At 42.5% G+C, this 14,468-nt stretch overlaps 1 protein-coding gene and 1 long non-coding RNA gene across 8 annotated transcripts in view; both read right to left on the bottom strand.

Annotated features, from left to right (window-relative positions):
* Nucleotides 1-543: 543 nt before the first annotated feature.
* Nucleotides 544-4,634, bottom strand: LOC124284147. Its single transcript, XR_006900477.1, has 2 exons — nt 1,143-4,634; nt 544-1,102 (listed from the first exon to the last, which is right to left on the bottom strand). It is a non-coding gene; the product is annotated as an uncharacterized LOC124284147 (long non-coding RNA).
* An 826-nt stretch (nt 4,635-5,460) lies between these two features.
* The window catches only part of LOC124284145 (protein pangolin, isoforms A/H/I/S-like), a 68,721-nt gene continuing 59,713 nt past the window's right edge, over nt 5,461-14,468 (bottom strand). For 2 of the 7 annotated variants that reach the window (XM_046720202.1, XM_046720206.1), the window contains 5 exons: nt 13,972-14,178; nt 12,175-12,373; nt 11,457-11,619; nt 8,708-8,792; nt 5,461-6,623 (listed from right to left, as the gene is read on the bottom strand). In XM_046720202.1, coding sequence (XP_046576158.1) covers nt 6,269-6,623; nt 8,708-8,792; nt 11,457-11,619; nt 12,175-12,373; nt 13,972-14,178 — 1,009 coding nt within the window. In that variant the 3' untranslated portion in view covers nt 5,461-6,268. Of the gene's footprint in view, nt 6,624-8,148; nt 8,229-8,707; nt 8,793-11,456; nt 11,620-12,174; nt 12,374-12,539; nt 12,730-13,971; nt 14,179-14,468 lie in introns of all 7 variants that reach the window. The other 5 variants (XM_046720207.1, XM_046720209.1, XM_046720204.1 and 2 more) reach the window with 5 other exon arrangements.

Genomic DNA, 14,468 nt, shown 5'->3' with positions numbered 1-14,468 from the left:
ATGACGAACCAACGCACGAACCAACGCCTCAACCACTAGGCCACCCCACGGCCCCTGAATACATCGATGTGTCGAACATCTATAGTTATTGCCAAACATAAGTAGTGTATTTCACAGCGAGTGAAGGACAAGACCTCAGCTGCATGAAGGATTAGAAGCACCTTGAGTACAGGACGCTTTTAGCAGGTTCCTTCTCTTCACACGTCCACAAATATACATAAATCACACAAACATAGTATCATTTTCCAATTTTCTTAATTCATAGATTTCTTTAGTTCATATCTAATTTAAGCCGTGTAAGATATCGTTAACACGCCGGAATCTTTTAACGAGTATGAACATAACACTTGTATATCAATACCCTATGGCGCATCTGGGTTTTTTCCTGACACCATTGACTCGGAGACTCACACGTTGATCTCTCGACTGTCTTCCCCTTTGGCAAGCGATATTCTAATACGACACGCGAAGCTAAAACAACACACACACGATTTGTGTCGCGTTACCATCACAGCTGCGTCTTTGCACGGACAACAAAAGAAATGATGTTTCAACTGGATGTTTATTACAGAAATGACGTGATAACATATAAATACACGAATGGATAATAAAATGAGTGATGATTGTGAGATGAATACACCTGGAGCCAGTGTTTACAGTCACACACGAGGGTCAACAGCTAGGAGGAGGAGGATGGTGATATACACCATCCCTGTAAGCATCATCAGAAACATCCATTCCGGGGGTTAGAAGCAGTGCACTCCTACCGCCATGGTAGGGACTGCTGAGTGCATCTGAAGCTGGGGCAGGCTATACTGGAGACCTCTGGGAACCTAATACAAGGACATACTCTGGTGAGATAGAACACTAGAACCTAGTCAGATGCCAGAACCTTCATCAGACAATGAAAGAAGCTTCTGCAACAAGCTAGAACCTTCAGTACATGCTGGACCAGAACCTTAAGAACATGCCAGAACCTTCAGGAACACACTAGAACCTTCAATACATGTCTGAACTTTCAGGGACAAGCTGGAACCTTCAGTACATGTTAGAAAGAGAGAACCCTTAGGACATGCCAAAACCTTCGGGAACACACTAGAACCTTCAAGTATATGTCTGAACTTTCTGGGACAAGCTGGAACCTTCAGTACATGCTACAACGAGATTACCTTGTGGACATGCTAGAACCTTCAGAAACACACTAGGAATTTTCAAGACTTGTTTTACACTTTCTAGACACACAACATTCTTTGTGCGGTGCCAGGTTAAAATGGTCGTGCTAGGTATCCAGAACACAGAGAACTGATCCTCATCTGCTTGTTATTCCACATGATCTTAGCACTAATTGAAATCAAGCTACACTATGGGGGTTCTGACTCGTACCTAAATTTTAACAAACTTCTCTATACTGGACTACCATTGGAGAAGGACTGGTAAATTCAAAATGTATGAAATCTTGAAGCAAGGGCAGTCCTGTTGCCGACTCCCAAGGAACGTACTATTAAAACCTTGAATTCCCTAATTACAGACTGTACTTACTTCAGTAATATAATCAATGGCTACAGAACAAACAACAACTGCCTTCTAAATCATTTCCTCATTACAGATGTGTAAAATGTTGCATCTTTTATGCAAAGAGGCTTTGAAGTAACATATTTGCTGTGATGAAATAACAAGCCAATAACAAAAACAAAGGATGTTTAATAAGAAAATAATACTGATCGCGATGTTCTTTGAAATTAGTTTTGACAAATCAGTAATTTCTGAAACTTTTCAATAACACTACCCTCAGAGATAGAAGAAACACTGACCGAGGTTTCTACAATCCACACATTTCAGAATATCAATATGCAAGGAAGCTGGAACAGTATTTGTGTCCATCATGTTGACCATCATCTGAAGTTGACTGAACAGTTCAAGAAGTGTGTTCCATAGAAAATAATCATGTCTGTATGTGGTATTAACAATATCCGTACATTAGTTGACTCCAGGTAAGTGTTGAAGGTCAGTAGGGCCATGGATGTCAAATAAAGTATGGCAAAACAGTGGGGCAAAACAGATTCCAGTAGGGAAAGGCAGATCACTGGTGCCTTGAGACTCTAAGTAGAAATTTCAGGCAACTAACGCCACGAATCCATCACAGTATGCCAGGATTTGGGGGGCTAATCGATGCAAATAAAGTATGGCAAACTTTAAGGGCAATAAGATTTCAGGGCAGACTATCAGGGTCCTAAGCCTCCAGCACAGTATGGCAGATTTAGGCCATGACAAATCAGTAAAGTATGGCTGACTATATGGGCCATGAGACTCCAGCACAGTATGGCAGATTTAGGCCATGACAAATCAGTAAAGTATGGCTGACTATTTGGGCCATGAGACTCCAGCACAGTATGGCAGATTTAGGCCATGAGAAATCAGTAAAGTATGGTTGACTATTTGGGCCATGAGACTCCAGTACAGCATGGCAGTGCGTTTTGTTCATATGACTGGATTAACACATTACATTTACCAGGGGAAATTGGGAACTTACCAAAGCATTTACACATCATATTTTTCATCTCTGCTACTGAATCAGTGCAGGTAACAAACATAATCTAACAAACAAAAGCATTTTTAAAGTACTTGTACTACTTTAAAACTACTGTTATTTAAATCATGATTTGGAATAAAAGTCATAATAATCTCTTTCAGGATAAGAAAAAATGTTCGTAATAACGTCAGTCCATTACCACTTGGTGGCTAAATTGTGAATAAAATCTTCAGACAATAGTAAAATGACCATGCCTTGTAAGCACAAAACAAGACGAACAATTTGTAAACTGTGGTCCGTCAATCTATCGTAGACCTAAATCAACGAAGGCTTGTCACTATTCAGCTCAGAGTAACAATCAGACAGCAGAATATAGTATAGTTCATACAGTAGAAACATACAACAGTTCACCAAGGACTAAAATACTTAATTCCTTATTCCCTGTGACAGTCTGAAGAGATGGCATTCATCAAGCTTAAATACCTGATCATTTCATGTAAAGACGACGGATTACATCCAAATCAGTATAGAACCTTTCTACCAAATGTAATTTGCAGTGTCTGAACACAATAGGATTCTTTCAATAAAGTTTAAAATGGCACCTAAATCTTGAATAACATTTTCGATCACAACACAATCTTTTTTGTAATACCACTCAGAGTAAGGCACAGAAATATTCTAATACAGCACACAAATATGCCAATTGTTGCTAGAAAAAATAAAATGCTGTTATAGTTCTACACCATATATTCATATATTCACATTTTATAAGGGTCAACGTTTTAGTAGTATACAGTAGTGTTATTCTGCCTTCTGATGTGGTACAGTTCGCCTATCTTAACTCACTTAAAACATTGGTTTAGTGTCAGCAGGGACAAATGAAATATCAAAATTATATTCTTATCAGGTCTGCAAGCATCATGGCACATACGATTTACTGAATGACTGCAGAGAAGGACAAGTCGAGCATGTACACTGCGACAACAGTAACAGCGGTCACTCCACCACACCGTTGTGATTCCTGCCACAGGACTGGCTTCAGGGACATGATAGTAATGGTAGAGACATTTTGGCCATTTCTTCGTAAACCTTTGGCATTGTATGAAATTTACAAATCGGTAAAATCTAAAACAACCGACTAGGAACATTCTAAAAATCATAACACAATTGGTCAAATGTTGAGAAATTGAATAAAACTGATAGACAAAGAGACAAAAGTGATGAGATAGCTAGGTCTCTAGGAGTGTGCGTGAGACCCTACCTGGTCTCATGAGGACAACAGATAGACACATGACTGCTGTAAACAATGGCTCACTCTCTGTGACACAGGGTACTGGAATTACGCTCTTCCTGAAGAATGGGAAATGTTTGAATGTTGTGTATACATACATACACCTATGATACACATATATGGTATCTACAGTTGAACAGATCAACATTGTCAAAAACTGCAGGAGAAGAGATCCCTGTCGCTGTACATGCAAACTTCCCTCCCTTCCGCCCCCTCTCCCGATACCGACCACACCCAAGAAGCGTGCTGGTCCGTATCCCATATCAAACAACCATCTATGAGGTAACTGTAGACTAATGGTTTTCACATGTTTTGGAATTAATTCAAGTTAATTTTGTGACTCAAAATACAAAAATAAATACCTGCAGGTTTGCAGGTACCGCGGGCACACACTGCTGTGCATGATGTTGCTACACACTGCAACACTAACCAGAGAGACTTTTACACACACAGTCACACACGTCTGTGGCAGCAAGGTCAGAAAACACAATTTCGATGACTGATTTTGTTACATACACTTTGAAATGACAACTTTTAGCATATTATGCAAATGTTATGCAAATCTAGACCAAGACAGTCCGTACACACTTGCTGGCAGAGACGACATCTGTATACACTAGATGGCAGATATGAAATCTGTATACACTGGCTGGAAGATATGACAGATGTATACACGAGCTGGCAAATATGACAGCTGTATACCCCAGCTGGCCGATACGACAGCTGTATACACGAGCTGGCAGATATGAAAGCTGTATCCAACATGGCAGTGTGTCATTTCAAAGTTCAATTTGATTTTCTATGTACCAGCGTGCTACCCAAATAAGGACAATCTTGTGACAAGATTACTATGCATAAGGCTGAGGTCGGCAGTTGCAGGCTAAGGTAGGGGTAAAATGACATCACTCGTGGAGACCAGTGATGATGTGTTTGTGGGAACGCAAGTGGAGACTTGTGTTAGGGTAAGTAGGACCAAAGTAAAGACATATCAAAAGGGTTTGTGGGGACCAAAATTAGAGACTCATCTTAAGGGTTGGTGGGGACCAGAATTAGAGACTTATCAAAAGGTCTAGCAGGGACTGATGGAAGAGAATTGTGGTAGGGGCGAGTGGGGACCATCAATAGACTTATTATAAGGGTTTGTGAGATTCAACAGAAGAGACTTGTGAATGGGGTAAGTGGAGACCAGCCTTAGAGACTCATCATTAGGGTTCGTTGGGACCAACAGAAGAGACTCACCATTAGGGTTTGTGGGGACCAACAGAAGAGACTCAGCATTAGGGTTCGTGGGGACCAACACAAGAGACTCAGCATTAGGGTTCGTGGGGACCAACAGAAGAGACTCAGCATTAGGGTTCGTGGGATTCAATGGAAGAGACTTGTGACAAGGGTTAGTGGGGACCAGCATTAGAGACTCATCTCAAGGGTTAGTGGGGACTGATGGAAGAGAATTGTGGTATTGGTTAGTGGGGACCAGCAATAGACTTATTAAAAGGGTTAGTGGGATTCATTGGAAGAAACTTGTGACTGGGGTTAGTGGGGACCAGCCTTAGAGATTTGTTGTAAGGTTAGTAGGGACTGATGGAAGAGACTTGAACACTTGGACATATTGGACAGCCACTGGTCAGCAAGTGACCCTGACCTTCAATCCCTGAACTACCTCCCCCCAGCCTCGGCACATGATAAACAAAGACCTACTCAGTGCGACGGCAGCGCATGCCCCTCCCCCCATGTGGTACAAATGGACACTTAGAGTGTACTTGAAGTTACTACTAGTATTTGTCAATACCTAGAAACAGAGATCACATAGAACATACGAGATACACAAGTCTGGTCATACCAGTGGTGCTACCACCAATCTAGGTCCAGGCACATGGTGGCTGTCGCCTGCAGTAGGCCGCCCTGTCGGGGAGCCAGCGACACTCGCAGTGGTACACATGTATTATGTAGTAATGCTAAGATGGTGTGAGCCTCTTGCTGCAGTCTCTCAGCACACACAACTCTGGCACATACAGATCGAGTGTCCATCTCACTCTTCTTCATTCACAATGACTTGATCGATACTCAGATGAAGATGTTTGTTCGGGATCAAGTGCTCGGTCAGTGCCAGCAATGTCACAATCTGGTCTCAGTGATATCCACGCTATACAAAAATAATCACTCTCCGAGCATCACAAGTAGCAGCTAGAGTCTCTGCTGGACTCGGCCTTTACACAGCCAGTCTAAATAGCACGGTCACCCAATCAGGTGCAGACAGTCACACATCAGGCAAAGAGTCAGTCAATCGGGTGTATTCCTGCAAGATCCACAAGCTCACGTAGACTGTATTATGCTACACACACCCAGCTGCTGCTGCTGCTGCTGTTGCTGCTGCCCTGTTGTGGGAGCAAGGAAACACCTGTCCCCGCCACCAGGTGGGCCCGTCCATCCCTCCATCAGTCCAGGCGTCAGGATGTGGGCACGGAGGGTGGTGTCTGTGGGAGATCCATACACAGCTTGGACTCAGCGTGAAAGCTAAGAGCTTTCTCCGCGTCATCCAGGTCTACATCCAGGGCATCACCACTACCTGGGCCAAAGGGTGAGGACAGGTGCCGAGAGTTATGGCACTTCTCCGAGGGTTTCAAATGAAAGCTGTCACTTTGAGGGCCTGGCAGTGGACTTTCCAGGTTACAGTCACTGTCCACGCCAGATCTCCCCGACTCAGCATAACTGTCATTGCACAAGTCGTCATCCAATTCTTCATCCGAGGTTCCCCCGTCTTCCCCCTCCCCACGCAGGAAACGAACACATCTCTTCTTCCTCCTGAAATAAACACATCCCAGTTAAGTCACCAATGTCGACATCAAAATAGGAGAAAACATCCACTGACGTCACTTACGGAATCATTTCAAATGAAAATAAATTACAGTTACAAATTGTCCACTTATAGTTTGATGAAGATGGATATTGAAGCTGTTATAGCTCTACGGATGTTATGGAAAGCAGTAACAACAAGCAAGATGTCTGTTATAGTTACCACAGCAATACTATTCAGCACACTAGATTACTAACTAGTACATTACATTAAAGAAGCTCTATAACCTCAAACCTCACACAAACATCTACAGACTCATACCTCACAGATAAAAAATATATCTAAAATTAATATTGTGAGAATTCCAATATAATATACTTGCAAATTACAATATCAAAAAGAGGAAGTATTTCCAAGACTCAAGGCACAAAAGGCTTGGTATAGTGAAGCCAAAACAATGTTGCAACATGCTGAGAAGGACCAAATGGTTAACACGTGCCAAGACAAAGAAGGACAATGGTCTGAGAGAGTCCAAAAACCAAAGAAAATGCAAACCACAGAATATAAAATATATTGGTAATGGACTTCTGCAGCACATGCTCATCTTGAATTTCATCTCAGTTCATGCTCCGCAACCCCTTCCCCCGAAAACACTTGGTACACAGACACAGATACATCTATATGGTATACAAATACATATGGTGATATGGGCAAGACAGCAAGCAATATATGTGGTTAATGGTTACTGCAAGCAAGCATAATGTCAGTCACGCCACAGGCCGTTCATCCTGCAAGAGAAGAAATCTGATTGGTCAGGCAGATCAGGTGGTCATGCAGGGGCACCATGCATTGGTTGGACTGTGGAGGTCAAGGCTGCTACCCATAATGCACTGTAACAAGTTCAGTAACTTGTTCAAGCAGAACTAGACCTTTTTCGGCAATTTTGTTAATATTATATACCATTTTAAAAGAAAGTCATAGGGGGCCAATTTAGTCTCAAATTTAGAAATTGCGTATGCAGAATTACCTGTGCCAAAAAAGGGTGCCTACGTTTTTCTACTCTATCATTAACAAAATGGGAAGTAGAACGAAGGAGCTATGGTGCTCAGGAATCGCTTACAGTAAGACTGTAAAGAACTGATCTGAAACTATGTGAAGGACTACACTGAAGAAAGGGACAAGAAAAGAAACAGGGCTGACAGGTGGAAGTGTTTGAAAGGGGGCATCGATGCCCCTGCTGACAGGCGCACACAAACCTGGTTACTGGGATTACATGAGTAGCACCAGCTACAACAGAAGGTACAGAAGTGAGACAAGCTCAAGCAACAAAAGTGAGTATGTATATATGTATACACTCCATACAAGCAAGTGGTCAGTGTCCTGGTCGAGATCAGTCCGTCCCCCAGTCTGTCTATGGTCCAGTCAGGACAGGCTTGCCCTTCACCAGACAGCCTCATGCAAAGCTACTGCAAGCTGCTCACAACACTCAACAAGCAGCCGTTTAGCATGCTCCATCGAGAGTTTCAAGAATACCTTACTATTATACGTCGGTGGACTTTTTCGTTTCTAATTCAGAGGAACTGTCATGTTCACACTTTGTGTCATGCATCGATCTGAAACGAGACAACATGGCCATTGCAGAAAAGTTCAGCAGCAAATTAACGGAAAAAAATATAGAATAAAATAAAACGGGAAAAAAATTCAGGAAAACATTATTTCTGCTGACATTTTGAATGAACCAACTTCTGCTGAATCTTCCTGTATAGGTCTACATAACCATCCTCATGGAACAAACTCATCGAAGACACAAGAAGACTGTCTCGTCCTGCAGAGACAGCTCGGGGCATTCTTGACAAGATCACTTGGGCATGGACAGTCTGACCAAACGTAACTCTTCCGAATCAAGTGTCTGCTGTAGTTTCACCTCCTACATCAAGCCTACAGCCTGTCCGCTGGGAGAAAGGTGGCTAACAACGGCAGTCGCAGCCTGCCTGTGAGGTTGAGGCAACAACTGCTGGTGGCGATGGGCGGCTAACTACAACTTTTCTGCATTAGCCACTAGTGCCTGAGGAAGCTAGGCAGATACACTCACCTGCAGGGCTTGCACCACTGAGTCTGTTGTTCCATCCCGAACCGTGCGCGGCACTTCTTCGCGTGTGTACATTCTGAAACATAAACTGCAGTGCCTAAGATAACATGTCAATTCAAACCGCGGCCAACTGCGCTTTGCAACTTTTTCTCAAACAGATAATGACCTGAAATCATTTAATTGCCTTATTTCGCTGTTCATCTTGTTATTATCATTTCACTAAATTAAGTTAAACCTACACAATCCACTTCTTGGGTGTCACCGCGGAAAAAGCGACGACCAAATAATCAGATAGGCAAAGAGACCATACAGCACTGGGCACAGCTCCTGCTAACTAGTTCTCACTGCTTCAAACCAGGGGACATGTTCAAATATTGATTTCCAATTTTTTTCCCAAATTAACAGAAAAAAGGAGTAGCCAGAGAGATGGAGCTAAGTCTGAAGACACCTTCCCCGAAATCCAAGACACGCATGAGAGTGTACGAGGGGCACGAGGCACAGGACGGGTAAGCCTTGACGAGAGATGTACTTGTGACAAGGGCTGATTTACGGTTTCATCATGCACATAACCCACCTAAACACTCTCCCCATCACACATGCAGTTTCCACCAAATTATCAGTCTCACTCCAGAATCCAGCAATTTCACAAGTTAGGGTAATGATTTCCCATACTGGAAACTGTGAGAGTGTAATTGTATTTTTTCGGTATTTTAATCCGCATTAACCCCCATGCTAATCAATATCGGCAGCAAGTTGGACTAGCACCGGTGCTTCCACACGCTCAGCCTCTCGCTGTAGGAGTACTGCAGCCCCCGCTCATATCACTGCCACTATTGTTCATCAGCACGACTTACGGAACAAATCTATAGCAGGGTTTCCATTACTCTCTTTAATTTAACTTTCTACATGATGAAACATAGCCAATAACTTGACTTGCCAATCGTAAGAAATCCACTAACATGTTCATTTGCTCAAAAATATAGAATACCCACCGAGCCAAGGGAGTTCATCTTTTTCCGTCCACATGGCTATTTTTCTGCCCTCTCACTCCCAACTCTGACTGCCCCGCTAGTTAGCATATGACCTAAACACAGGGCACTCCTACTCCTCATCAGAATATTATAACACTCAGCTAACAGGACAGGCCGCATTTTAACTAGGAAACGACCTGTTACGTTTGTCCAAATTTCCCTCCCTTCCAACTCTATCAATTCCTATCTATTACTACTCAGTTACAAATAAAAGTGACCATCTTCAGTCACATCTGTGGTAACCAGACATACCTTTTTTCAATAATCCGTTATTTCAAGCAGCAAAATTTTATCCCTTAACTATGGACTTGATCAATTTCGAGACCAAATTGAAACGATCAGAGATCAAACCAAACACTTAACCAGGGCCTTGTTTCACAAAGCTATTGTAACGCTACGACTGTCGTAAGTCTATGTTACAGTGCCTAGATTTTCGAAGCTCTCTTAGAGCTAAGATAGTCGTAAGTGCCATACATTAACATTAACTTACGACTATCTTAGCGCTAAGAGAGCTTCGAAAATCTAGGCCCAGGATAGGAGTTACGACAGTCATAGCGTTACAATAGCTTTGTGAAACGGGGCCCAGTACAACCCTTATACGGTGCTAAGCTGAAAATGCAACAGTATGTGCAGAAACTGACTGACTGCCTGAGTTTGGTTTTACGCCGCTTTCAGCAATATTCCAGCAACATCACGGCAGGGGACACCAGAAATGGGCTTCACACATTGTACCCTTGTGGGAACTCGGGGATTCAGTCAGAAGAGCCAACGAGCGAGCGAGTTTGGTTTTACGCTGCTTTCAGCAATATTCGGCAGGGGACACCAGAAATGGGCTTCACACATTGTGCTCATGTGGGGATTCAAACCCGGGTCTTCGGCGTGACGAGCCAATGCTTTAACCATTAGGCTACCCCACCGCCCCATGTCCAGAACCAGATTTGCTATGATTACATCACAAACATTGAGCATGTAGTATTCCCTACATATTACAACCAATACAAAGCTCTACATGCAGTAGATAGCCCCAGTACATAGGGTAAAGAATTAAACAGTCCCAGACACGAGACAGCATCATGCAAGCACTGAATCTGTGAGAGACAAAGTTGGAATTTACACTGCTTTCACCAATATTTCCATCAAAATCACCATACTGAACACAGTAATGGTCTCCACTCGTGGAATCAAACCCAGACAGATGAGCAACCACATTACCCTCAAGGCTAACCAACCATCCCCTCCAAGACGTGAGTGAGTGAGCATGGTTTTACGCCGCTTTAGTTTTAGCAATATTCCAGCAATATCACGGCGGGGGACTCCAGAAATGGGCTTCACACATTGTACCCATTTGGAGAATCGAAGCCAAGTCTTAGGCGTGACGAGCGAACGGTTTAACCACTAGGCTACCCCACAGCCCCTCCAAGACAAGAACAACTCCCTGCAATGTTCAGGGGTGGAAATAACTTTAAAATTGCTTGTGTACTCCGGTACAGTGGCACATGTGAAATCACTTCCCCTGAAAAATGTTCCACTATACTGGCCATTTTCTTGTTGAATTTTTTAAATAAACAACATAATTAACATTGGAAAGTCAACTGGACATTGGTACAGTGTGATATACAAATTTGCTTGCCCGACAGAAAAAAACACTGGACTCGGACATCGGGCAATGGGTTATTTCCACCCCTGCAATGTTCCCTACAATCAACATCAATGAGTATTACCTTTATTTTCACCAGGGCCGTCTTTTTTCCTTTTCTTTTTCTTAGCATGTGACGCGTAATTATCTCTGGCTGACCACCCCGGGTACAGCTGCAGATGAAGTTCCTTCTCTTTCCGTGCCATGTCGTAGTATTTGGACTGTTCACCCCGGTCTAACGCATGCCACTGGAACAGACCACAGTCCACATTCAAACATCCACCACGTAAACCTTATAACAAAACCTGCCCAGCTATTTCTGAACTCATTTCATTACCATGTTGGATTCTTTCAGTTTCACTTCGACAGCTATTACACACACTTTTTAATGCAATATGTAATTTAGCAACAACAAATAGAAGATGAACATTAAAAAACGTGTAATACATGATCTGTTTTGAATGTCAGATATGTCTTACTGAATATAATAAACAGATTTTAATGTTAAGCTCAAAATGGATTAGTAATTCAGTAAAGTCATATTCAATAAACCAGAAAGCTTTTCAACAAACTGAACGATTGTTTATAAAAGCTGACACGAACTGATGTTAGTATAGAACACAACTGGAAACATGGTGACATGTACTATGAGATGCCAAACTGAACATACAGACAGCAAGGGCCTCCCTACTTAAGCCTGAGAGACGTTTACGAAGAGCCTATTCGTAGAAGGAAGAGAGTGAGAAATACTAGGTCTTGTCTTGTGTACTGGTCTGAAGAAGTTAGCGCGGAGCTCAACTCACCTTCTTCCCTAATATCTGATTAATAGCTGCCGATTCTTTCAGCGTACAGTCTGCGATAACCTTTGCTCGCATTTCTTTCATATACAACATGAACGCATTTAGAGGTTTCTTAACATAGGGCTTTTTCTTCTGGGTATTTTCCCCACTTCGGCTATTACTGCCAGAACTCTCCTCACCAGGGTTCGAACTTAACGTGGGCCTGAAAAATGACAAGAAAACCATGGACTTAACACTCAGATCCCTGGTGGTTGGTCGGTTGGTGTCAGTAAAGAGTTACATGTGGCTTATCTAATCAGGCTGGGAGTCAAGGCTTTCATGTTCAATTTGCCAAAACATAGCAGCGACGGGAACCAACGTGGACCTACCCTTCGGCCTAATATCTGGTTAATAGCTGCCGATTCTCTAAGCGTGCACTCAGCTATAACTTTGGGTCTCATTTCTTTCATAAATAACATAAATGCATTTAACGGTTTCTTTATATGTGGCTTTTTCTTCTCTGGTTCCGGATTGGGGTTGTTCTGGCAACTATTGGCCGAATCTGGAATATTGCCATGCCTGAAAAGAGACGCAAGCTACATGTAAAACTTTCGCAGGGGTCCGGGATCAATCTCAACTATCACCTTCGACATCGGTAGCACTGTGGATGGAGGGCTGCAACAGCAGTCAGCAGGATCTGCTGCGGTAGTCTGCTCAGGTTCTGATCCTGGTACAGACAAACCAGGTGACAACACCTCCACTCATGGAAGCAGTGACATTCATATATCTCTGCTGTTGCTGGCCTTCCAATCCCCAGTTAGTTTTCTGTTACGACAAGCATTGCTTATTGCAATATCCTCTGCCCTGGACCTCTCCTGATGAAGTGTCAACAGCTATGTCATACTCACCAGAAACCTCAGCTAAAACTAAGAAATTAAACCCATTTCTCATTTTTAACCATCATTCATTTCAAAATACCAATCTGGTCGAAAAATGCAACAAAAAGACACCCCACTTCATAAACTTCAGAACTGTTGTGAACATTTCAGATTCTTTACGTTTCCTTAAAACATAAAACTGCCATACATGTTCAAATGTTTATAAACAATTTAATATCCCCCCCATGACAATCTTATCAACAAGACAATCTGTGGAATGCATGGCGGTTAGCTCAGTAGGTTCTCTAGTAAGCTGAGAGTTTGTCGGTCTGGGGAAGGCATTAACGACGATGATGCAATAAAGTAGGTTTAACGAGGTGTTAAACGCAGCACTCAATGCAGTACTTGGTGCTCCCTACAGATGTATCAGACTCTCTCGCTTCAGATGCTCCCTCATATCGCTACATCTTCTGGAAATTTTTATTGAATATTAGGTACCAAATGATTCCTTCCCCAGAACATATTAAAATCACGAGACACAGATTTCATGCACTCGAACCCAAATTTTAATTATTTTCCCCCACATTCTCATTCGGTATGTAACCATGATCATCAAGGCCCACCTGCACAAAGCTATATTAGTTTTACGACTATTGTAACAATTGGTGAACTTACACCAGTCGTAGCATTACAATATCTTTGTGAAAGTGGGCCCTAGTAAAAATGAATGCATCTACTTTGCACAAAACTATTCACAACCAAAATATATCTTCCCCCCTCCCCCAAATCAAACTAAGACAGCAAACTAAATTTGCCTCTCATTTGATATACATTGATTTATTTCCAAACGAAAACCATTTCTTCATTTGAAAATAATAATGAAATTTAATGAATTTTTGTTGTTGGAATATTCAAATAATCCCATTTCATTTACCATACCAACCTGTGATTGTCAACGCCCATCGTTTGTGCCCCCATCATCTCCTGTTTTGGTCCCGGACTCATGATCGGGTGGGGTGGCATGCCAGGGTGAGGCAGACCGGGGTGCGGCAGGATCCCTGGGGGTCCCAGCCGTGATATTGAGTTGATTAAAGGTGGATAAGAGCCTGAGAATCCGCCTGAAGAGATTGGGTACCCTGCTGGCCGATGCCTGAATAATAAAAGCGATATTGTTAGTTTGAATAATTTCTAATTCTTAACAAAGCCTGAAGAAATTTGATCTCCTGCTGTCTGCTGCCAAAATGATGGTTGAAGTATTGTCAGCCAGCTCGCAATGTCGCCTTAAGAATACCATGCTTGTCACAGAATATTGGAAAAATTGTCGGTTGGAATAATTTCATGTTCTCAACATTGCAAAGGACAATAATCACCTTATGCCAAAAATTATATTCCTGATTTTATCATCAGATGACTCTTATACAAAAGGGCTATCCTGGACTG

This window comes from Haliotis rubra, unplaced genomic scaffold, assembly GCF_003918875.1.
Source record: "Haliotis rubra isolate DU_JTF1 unplaced genomic scaffold, ASM391887v1 Scf33, whole genome shotgun sequence".
Classification (NCBI taxonomy): domain Eukaryota; kingdom Metazoa; phylum Mollusca; class Gastropoda; order Lepetellida; family Haliotidae; genus Haliotis; species Haliotis rubra.
Note: the sequence above shows the minus strand (reverse complement) of the source record. Positions and strands in the feature narration are given on the sequence as shown.